The 10,267-nt window shown below is 38.5% G+C and overlaps 1 protein-coding gene across 5 annotated transcripts in view; it reads left to right on the forward strand.

Moving 5' to 3' along the window:
• The window catches only part of ALCAM (activated leukocyte cell adhesion molecule), a 116,163-nt gene extending 106,388 nt beyond the window's left edge, over nt 1-9,775 (forward strand). For 3 of the 5 annotated variants that reach the window (XM_038127766.1, XM_038127775.1, XM_038127762.1), the window contains exon 15: nt 800-5,744. In XM_038127766.1, coding sequence (XP_037983694.1) covers nt 800-932 — 133 coding nt within the window. In that variant the 3' untranslated portion in view covers nt 933-5,744. The other 2 variants (XM_038127785.1, XM_038127753.1) reach the window with 2 other exon arrangements.
• Nucleotides 9,776-10,267: the final 492 nt, after the last annotated feature.

Genomic DNA, 10,267 nt, shown 5'->3' on the forward strand with positions numbered 1-10,267 from the left:
CAGAACCGCAGTCAGATACTATAGAGGGCTTTTTTGGTTTTTTTCCCAAAGCTTATGATTTTTTTGGTAAGTAACAATATAGTGCTCTTCTTCCCACACTTTGCTACTGTTGCAATAATGTCTAAGATAACTTTGTCATTGCTTTTCCAATGTGTGAATGTGGAGTCATGAAACTGTGGTTGGGTTTCTTTGGATGAGGTGGTTTGAGTATAACAAGGGCAGAGAAGGTAAAATATCTCTTCTTGCACCATTAAAGGGGAGAGCTGACAGGAATAGTAGAATATAGCATATGAATTTATGAATTACAAAATTTTTTTCTGCTTCAAAGATAGGATATGGCATAATCTAAATGGACACCACTTCTTTTCCTCATGCTCAGCTTCTCTTGCTAAAGCTTAGAGGAAAAATTAGAGCTAGAATTGATTTGACAGGTTCACTGGAAACAAAAATGCCTTTATAGTTAAACAATAGTCTCTGTATTTGACACATGGTTGCTGGCTTCCAAACCCCTTAATTGATGTATCATCATTGACAATCTCTTGTTCTCTGTATATTTTTAATTGATCTGTTGTTATCCTCCCTGCTTTCTGCACACCATATTTGCAGGAGCAAGCAGAATGTCAGTACCTATTCTGACAAAGTTTTCATTATGAATCGTAGCCTAGCAATCATAGTAGACCTTGCAAAAAGCAACACACATGTCTGGACACAACCCCCTGTCTCCATCCAGGCCAGCAGGTTGCAGTTATTTTTTGAACCCACCCTTGACCAGTAACTCACCCAATCTCTATCCCCAAAGTGACGCCAAAGGAAAGTCTGAGAAGGCAGCAGCACAGAACTTTCCAAGTCTGCCGAGGCAAGAAAAACATTACTTTTTTTGTTATTGGTGTTGTGGTTTGTATAATCTTCTATTGTCTTGTCATCCACACTAAGTAGGAATTATACTTGTAGCCTTGGAATATAGTCACAATAAATCACTTGTACAGTTACTCACTGCCTAGCTTTACTTGATGGAAAAGCTGATTATTGCCACATATTCTTTTCGGTGTGAATATTATCCCATAAATCAGAGACTCATCTGTATTCCACATCCTGCATCCAGCCTCCTCTTGAATAAAGAGTTGAGGTTACCGACCCCAGCATGCCTTGTTTCTCCTTCATCTGAGCAGAAGGCCAAACAGTTGTTCTCTGCAGATTTCTCCTTTTTTCCAAAAAGGATGCTGTAAACTAATCTGTACTGAACAGAATATAACTCAGCACTTTAAAATCTTTGTAAAATTTTTGTGTCAAGCATCAGTTGAGAGATTACACGACACCCATGTTAGGTAAATGCTTCGTATATGAAATTTTCACCTTGCCAGAAAAAGCTGAGGGTACAACAGAAATGAAAGATTTGGAAAGGAAATAGTGCACTCAGCACCCTGTCCCCAGCTCTTTAGTCATGGAAGTTGGTATGTAGTTGGATCTTGGCCCCGTTTTTATCCCTGTAGTTGGGAGGTGCCCAAATCTCAAGTCATATGAGGCTAGATGAAGGTTAAAGTGGTTCAACATCTGATGGACATCACGTCAGCTGGGCCAGCTGAATCACAGCAGCAGTCTTAAAGTTGTTCACACTCAGAGCACATCAAACTCTTGAAATGTTTCTTAGGTCACAGTAGTGACAATGGTTATTGGCATCTCTGAAAGTGAGCACTTGAAGCATAACAGTTCTGCTTTTCCGATACTTTATAGCAAATGAGCGTGAGTCAGATGCGGTGGGCCAAAGATATGAGAAACTCACTATGTTTTCAACAAGACTGAGCATTTGTATTGGTTTTCACTCAGTTCCCTTTCAGAGAAAAGACATAGTTACCAAACATCTCTGAAAGTGTCAGCTCATAACACAAATCTAATATAAAAGTAACACAAATTAAAAACTGTCACACATTTCTTGATGACTGGAATATCTGGATTATGTTTCTAATATCTCTGTGGTTTTTCCTACTGATGGACATTTAAAAATAATTGGAGGAAGTGGTAGGCAAGATTGGAGTAAATAAGGAGGTTGCAGCTAGTCCAGATTGGGATGTATAAAACCATTTGCTCCTAGAAAATAATCTGCAACAGTGCAGTTGAGTGTAGCTTTAAGAAAATGCATGGCTCTTGCTTCAGCACCCAGAACTACACAGATGTGTATCATTTTACCTGTCATTATCACAAGGCTGGCTAACAAGGACAAACAGCACTGCATACTTTCTTCCTTAAATAGTGTTGAGGGCAAGGCTTAGACTTGTGAGATTAAAAGACATCAGAAATTAAAACCTTAACAACAATTTTTGAGTCACCTAGATGTAGTCTGTATTTACACTGCAGCAGGCAAAACAATTATCATGGAAAATGGTCATTTTACAAACAATGCTGTGAACAGTATCTGAATAAGATCCATGAAAATAGTGGCCTCACAGCACACACACTCCAAAGAATGCTGAAAATCTCACTTTGGTACTACTTACAGAGAGATTTTGATTAGGATTCCCTGAGGATAATTATTTTCCTGAAGAGCAAGCATAGATAAATATTAAATACGAGTCATAATTTCTGCAAGAGCTCAGGATGATCCATGATTTACAAATTAATTTAAAGGGAAAAAAAAAGAAAAGTGAGTAAACTCATATTTATACAACCAGCTTCTCACTCTTCAGAACAACACTGTCAAAGGTGTGGGCTTATTTTGTGGAGCTGCAGACAGTGACAGTGTGAGAGTGCTCCAGGTCTGGGTAAAGTGCGCTGTCTTCCCTTTTGGGTAAATCCTTGGGAATATTTCTATATGTTCAGACTCCATTGCCCAGCTACTCAAATATTGTGAGGAAGTCGATCTTGAGTTGCAGATGGAGCAAGCTGGCAGGAGTTAATGCACAGAAAACATGCATTAAAAGGAACAACTGTTGTTGAATGTTAAGCTGGAAAAGGACCACTTGTCCTGTGCCTGGAGTCACCTCAGGAAGTGATGGAACCCCTGTTCTGAGACGTTTCTGTTACAAACCCAAGCATATCTGTCTAGCCCTGGGGACTGGTGCCATGCCAGGGGTGGCTGCTCCTTTGCTGTTGGCAGAACACTGCCTGGGGACCACACTTGTGAGCTAAATAACTCCTGGGTCTCTTAATGACACTACTTGGATAGCACTAAAAAAAGCTGCAGCATTGTTTGTGCTGAGGTGGTGATTCTGCCTAGATAATGGCATTTGGGGAACAAAAAAACAGGTCAGCAGGATCACCGAACCATCATAAAAAAAGAGCTGCATTTCAGTCTCGGGCATTGAGAATCAAAATCCATCTGATTGTCAGACATGAAAAACTGCTGCTGCTCTCATTTCAAGCAAGTGGTTTGTAACATCCTCCAAAAGAGTTCTGGAGTGCTTGCCTCTTTGAAAGTTAGTGTTGCCCTTTAAGTCTCCCATTTTTGCCCAATGTGGCTTTAGGAAAATAAAGGTGACATTTAATTTGACTGTATATAGAACTAAAATTGATTAAGTTAAAAATATTCAATGACTAACAATCAGGAGATTCTGAATGTGATCAGGTTTTGATTTTTAAGGTAATCTAAGACGAGACAGTTCTCTCTGCTGTTAAGTGTCAGGTCATATGAGATTCAGTCTGATTTGGGTACTGTAAAACTGGTGATAAGAAGCCAAAACAAAAGGATCTCAGTGAGCCATGCCAGTAGTCTATTCCCTCTCCAAGAGCAGACATTAGCAGTTATATGAGGACAGATGTGCATGGTACTGCTTTCTCACATCCAACTCACTTCAGCTCAGGTAATTGCCTGAGTCCAGATTCTTTCGGCTGTTCATCTCTTCCCCTATTGTCTCCAATTTCGTGAGACTTATTTATGGAAATGACTCATTAGCCACATGACAAGCCAAATTATGTGCTCAACCTAAACCAAACATGTTTTAAATGACAAACTTTTTTTAATTTTCAAGGGATTTTTTTGAGGGGTTGTTTCTATTTTGTTAGGATTAAAGAGATTTGTGAAAGGTTATTAAGCTCACAGAAGGTCAGTCCCTACCAAAGCATTGAATTTTCTTCTTCATTGCATTTCATCTTCCCTTTTATTCATGTCATGTGTTTCAGGTTTTTAATACCAGAAAAAATAGATTGTTACTGCACAATAGAAATTTACCACTGCAGAACAAGTTACTTTGTAATACCATCTCAGCACTTTTAAAATTAAATTTGCCTGTAATGAAGAGGAGCTCAGATCTTTGCAGTAAATGGGTTTTCAGCATGATACCTTCCTATCAGTCACACAGATATAACAGAGGCACCCTAAACCAACAGCAAAAGATAATGCAGCTTTAAAATATTAAAACTTGTGGCCCCTCAGGAAATGACCTTCTCTAAAACTGAAAAGATTTCAGAGTGGTCCCTTTCAGTGCAGCCTGTGGGATTTGGGATCCAGAGTCCCATCCTCCCAAGGCACTCAAGCTGGAGAGCAGCATTTCAGTAGCACTCCCAGAGGTGGGGAGGGGTTAGGTGCATTTGCACCGCCCCAGGAGCTCTTCAGAGACAAGAACTAAGCTTCCCTGCCTCAGCAGCATTGCTCCAGGGTCCTTAGCCTAGGGCATGTCTGGCGTGCAGCTGCTCTCCCGGCCTTTGCTCAGATGGAGGATGTGCACAGGAGCGCTCCTCTAGCAATAATCCCGCCCACTGGTCCGGTCTGGTCCGTGCACTCCTGCATGGTGTCAGCGTGATATGTCACACTCCCCAGCCTGTGTCTTCATTGTACTTTGCGAGTCAGCGTCGCTCCGGGTCTGTACCCTGAAGCAAGGGTGAGCATATGCATCAGTCTCTCACAGCAGACCGTACTTTTCTGTAGAGGAAACAAATTATCTGTCGAGAAAATGCGGATACGATAATCTGCTTTGACACAAGGGATTTACTTTGTCTCACTCAAACATATTTGCCCATTTACATTTTAAAAATTGGGGCCTTCAAAATGTTATCACAGCACTGCAGGAATCTTTCACCTTGGCAGACAGTGAGGCTTCTCACAGATTAAATGAATGGCATAGTGGTTTTATTGTGCTAAGCTAAACTAAGCACTTAACTCATTAATTCATCACCGCTACTTGCATTAAGGAAGACCTGCTATTTTAAATGAGGCATACCTCTTTCCCCCACCCCCCCAAACATTTACACAATCTCATCTTGACCCAGAGCTTGTCAGTCATAGCTAACACAGACCTACAAGCCAGAGTGAGATGTTTGTTCAGTGGTGCCAGAATTTTCATGAATTTCTCCACATTTAAAGAGCTTCCGTTTGGCAGGGGCTCTGAAATAATTACTACAAATACACAAAAGATTGCAGTGTTGATCAAGATATTTTAGCCACACTTGTAATGCTTTTAGTATGCCTTAAAGCAGATTCATGTTTATTGAAACAAGCTGCACAGTTACTTTGTCACGAAACATGGATCTCCACAACTGGTTTGACCTTACTAAATGTATGCTACCTCCGAGTAATTCTGAATTCCTCAAGAGGTAGATCAACACACAGAGCCCTGCTGCAATACTTCCTGTGGTACTCACAGTAGTGGGAGAGCTGGTGTCACTGGCCTATTTACAGACATATGCAAACCTGTTGCTCTGCTCAGAACAGAACTGTCAGAATTTTCTGTTCACTGTGAGGGGAGGAGGCAGTGTCATTAATATGAGTATGGAACAAAATGCTGTAGACATGCAAAAAATGACCTTCCTTTACATTGTAGGACAGCATCAAAACATGTAGACAAAGATCTTGGAAATATAGAAGAAAACAAAAAACTAGAGGAAAACAATCATAAATCTGAAACTTAAGAGAAAAATGTGTCAGTCATCATTCCAGGTAAGTGCTTCATATTACAGCATTAAAATATTTTTGTTCACCATTTCTCTCTGGTGATCAAAGCTCTAGCTTGGTCTGGTGCTCACCTTCCAGAGGTGAGGCAGTGGGGTCATTTTGTGGTGTAGTTTTAGGACAGATAGACTCAAGCTTTTGGCCAGTTAAGAATTCAGAGATGCATATACAAATATAAAAAGAAGTCTGACATTTAGATGGAACTTGATACTTGGCTTTATTTTAATGCATATGCTTAAGGAAATTAAAATACAAATGTGTATACTGTACCACTGTGTGTGTGTATGTATGTGTTTATATGAAGAGTATGTTTAGATAGAGTTCAGAAGGTTTCAAGTTATGACTTGAAATATTTACTGGAACTTCTTCCCTCACTGAAAGCAACAGTTTCCAAGTCCTTGGTCACTTTTTCCATCATTATTGTAAAGTCATGAAACTTCCTTCCCTTAGAACAAAACAATTCTCTTAGTCTAGATTTCACACCTGAACTATGATCAGTTTTATCCTGGAAAGAGACACTGTGTATTGCACTAGTAACAGGTTTGAAAGTTTCCCCCGCTGGGATTTGCGTGAAGTAAACTGTTTACAAATGGTCTGGCAGATGCCGAAGTTCTGTGGGGAATTTCAGGAGCACTGAAGAGCACCAAGAGCACCACCCTGTGCTCACATATATATACACCACTGCTGCACCTCTCCTTCTAGTACCCAAAGGAGGCCGTTAGACCATTTTTCTGGCCAGTTTTGGTCATTTAAAATTAACATTAAAATTAATTAAATTGTGTGTTAACACAAGAGTCTGGAAACCAGCTAACCATAGAGGTTTGATGAGTTAGTCATCAAATAGTCCTAAAAATGAGAGTATTACATATTCTGGGGTGCTTGCATTGTAAGCTCCTCCACAGGAAAGCTGATTTTCAGTGATCTTAAGTAAATAGCACTGAATACCTTCTTGAGGTAGCAGGAGTTTAAAGCATATGGAATTACGTGGAATGATGATATTTCATATTTCTATAACAAGGTTTCTTCTTTAAATGAATGCAACTGCCAATAATTTCTATATGTCAGTATTGTGTGAAATTTTCTAATACAAACCACAAGTTTTGCATTAAATATTTAGAATGTTATGGATTATATAGAGCAATTACATAGTATATAAAGAGATGCAGCATCGCTTGTAGGCACTTTACCAGCAATATCACTGTTTTACTAGTTTGGAAAAGGGAATTTAGAATACTGAAATTATGTCCTAGAAAGGACGTAAAGATGGAAAACAAGTCAGTTTGGATTTTGAAAAAGTTGCAGCATCTGTTTGCCTTTGGTGCAGTCTTCTACTCTGTATTCCTTCAGATCAGTAGATCTGCATAACTGAAATGAACATAAATCCATTACTTACCAGATAAACTTACAGAATTTACTGAGAACAATACTGAAACAGTGATTCTTGTCATAAAAGAAAGTGTTTACATCACTGAGCTGCAGAAGAAAGTACTTTTCATGTAGCTGTTTATTTACAGCATAGGTACTAAGTAGTTATGATGGTTAATATATTTTAAAATATTTAACTGGCTTTATCTTTCATATTTTCAGAGAATACATATAGACCAATTGAAGCATGAACGTGGATTGTATTTAAACATATACAAAGAAGTGACAGCTATTCATGGTTCAAGTATTAAGCAGATCATACTACCAGGTTTTCAAAGGATTTTAGACACAATTATCTCAAGCTAAAACAAACTAATTTTGGCAACAGCCATGATAATAGGTCACCATGTTGTGTTCTGTTTGAAATATTTTTTGTAAATGTCTGCACTGAAGATTTTTGTTGTTTGCCTTTATGTAAATTTTTTACGTAGCTATTTTTATACACTGTAAGGCTTTGTTCTGGGAGTTGCTGTTAATCTGATGTATAGTGTAATGGTTTTATTTCAATTGTTTTTATGACACCTTTGAGCAGGTACATATCTGATTCTGGTTGTAATCGGTGAAGCCTCTGCTTTGTAGCAAGTACCTAGAGTGTAAGATTGTCTTAAAGGAAAATGTCAAACTCCCTTTTCATTCTTTGAAATCATGGTAAAGCAGAAGGGTGACAGCTGTGACAAGAATAAACTAAGCTGTTAATGAAAGTAAACATTTAAAAAACCATGCAAAGCTAAACAAGCTAGAAGGGGAATAAAGAGTTTCCCTGAAGAAATCTGGGTATTGAGTAAGGAACACTATGAAAAATTCCTAGCCTACATACAGCTGATGGCTAAAAAATCCTTTTCTTCTAGAGCAAGACATGCATTTTATTGATGGTTGTCAGTCGTCTTTCATGTTAGCATTAGGATAAGGAACTGGAATTCTGGATTAATTTTGATTCCTTTATGTTATTCGCTGCCTTAAAGTACTGTACCTTCTTTTCAGAGAGATACCAGTCAGAATTGGAAACTTTTTTAAAAAGTAGTCATATCAAAGCTGCATTTTTTCCCACGAAAATAGAATATATATATATATTTTTTGTGTGTTTTTGTTAACTATGCTACAGATATTGAATGCACCTTGAGATAATTTTAGTGTTTTTAACTGGTACCTAATTTATCAAACAGTACATATAATTGTAACAATGAAATGTCTATGTATCTTTAGTTACATTCAAGTTTGTAACGTTATAAACATGTTTTTTGCTTGAGGGAACTTTAGAATGGTACTTGATAAGAAAAGGTTTTAGAGTGAATAGCCAATAGAAAGTTGTACTTAAGGGAGATAAGTTGCATCTTATCTGGAAAGTTAGTTTCCAGAGGAAGGTAACAGGCTGCTTTGATGGAGAGGAGCAGTAGAAGTAAGCAGAACATCAGGTTTCCATTTACAAATATCCAGGGAAAAAGTAAGTTTTTATAGACTGGTAGGCAAAAATAAATAAATAAATAAATAAATAAAAGAAAAAGATGGACGTTAGGAAATGTATTTTGCCACTTTTGCATTATTTAGGGGGCAGAAAACACTGTTACTTGTAAATTTGTAAAATGTTAAATGTCTGGGCAGTAGTGACTGATGTCTTAATAAAAGCTTCCTGTAGTGCATTGGCATGGATTAAATACATAAGATGTCCTATAAACTCTATGCTGTGTAAAATATTAGAGGGAAATCCTGTTATATGCCTCTAAACTTTAATTTGTTACTGTTTTATTTGGCAAAAAGAAAAAGAAATTATAATCTTGGTCAATATATAAACCAAAGTAAAATGGGGGAAAAACCAAAGTAATTTGTTTTGCATGGCTAAGCCATTCTGTTATCTCTGTAAATATTGTGATTTTTTTTTTCTTTTTAGAATTTTGTTAAAAAAATTCTAAAATTTTTAAACACCTGTTTTTCGAAAATAAAATGTGAACACACAAAAAAAGTTACTTTATATATAAATATATCTCTTTCTTTTGGTGCAAGAACACTGCCAAGTGATACACGTTTTGTAAAAGTAAAAACAAATTCAGTGGGCATGACTCAGAACAGGAAACGTGCCAGAGTCCTGTGAAGGAGTATGCATCCACTGCCTCTCTTTGTTTATATCACTACAAATAATTCTTAAATACAGAGAGGAATCTTCCAAAGATAGTGAAAACTTCAAAGGGAAAGCATAGGGAAGGGCTGAAAATTTTCATACCACTGTCAGGGGAATATAGGGCAAACAAGAAGAAAAAAAAGTCCTTCAACTTTCACAGCTACAGAAAAAGGAATATAAACAGCTCCTCGCCTTTTGGGATTCTGCTTGATCTCCTATGCACTTTAAATCATCAGTCCGAGGAGCTGGGTTTTTCACTGCTCCGAGTTCACTATAGGCAAGTTTCAAGAACCAAGAGTGCAAAAGAATTAATGTTTCTATCCATGCCTAAACAACAATAAAACTGAAGTATGTCTTCACTGGCTTGTGTGAAATCTCAGTTTACAAGTGCATACGTGAGCCCAAGGGAAGGCGCAGATCCGGAGCTCAAGCTGCTGCTGCTGCCTGTGATCCTGCAAATACACCCCTGTGGAGTCTGGCTCCCAGGAAAGGTCATGGGGTGATGGGTGTGGGTTTGTGGGGCTTCTGCTGGCCCACAGCACCTGGGGACCACAAGCACTTTCTCAGAACAAGGTGGTGTACAAAACCTTGCCAAAGCTCATCATGCAGGTCTCTGCTTCTGACCTGGATAAATAATTACCCTAGCAGTGAATTGGGGGGGGGGGGGGGGGGGGGGGAGGGGGCTGTTTAAATCTGAGCAAGGACACCACAGAGTTCAACCTCAGTTTACTACACAGAGGAAGAAAAACAAATCCCTGTTCACAAATGGTTTAAAAGCATGGCAGGAGGCAGAAGAGGAGAACCCATCCTCTTGCTTTACAGTCAGGAAATATTGTAATTAGTGGTGTCTG

Source organism: Motacilla alba, chromosome 1, assembly GCF_015832195.1.
Source record: "Motacilla alba alba isolate MOTALB_02 chromosome 1, Motacilla_alba_V1.0_pri, whole genome shotgun sequence".
NCBI classification, from domain to species: domain Eukaryota; kingdom Metazoa; phylum Chordata; class Aves; order Passeriformes; family Motacillidae; genus Motacilla; species Motacilla alba.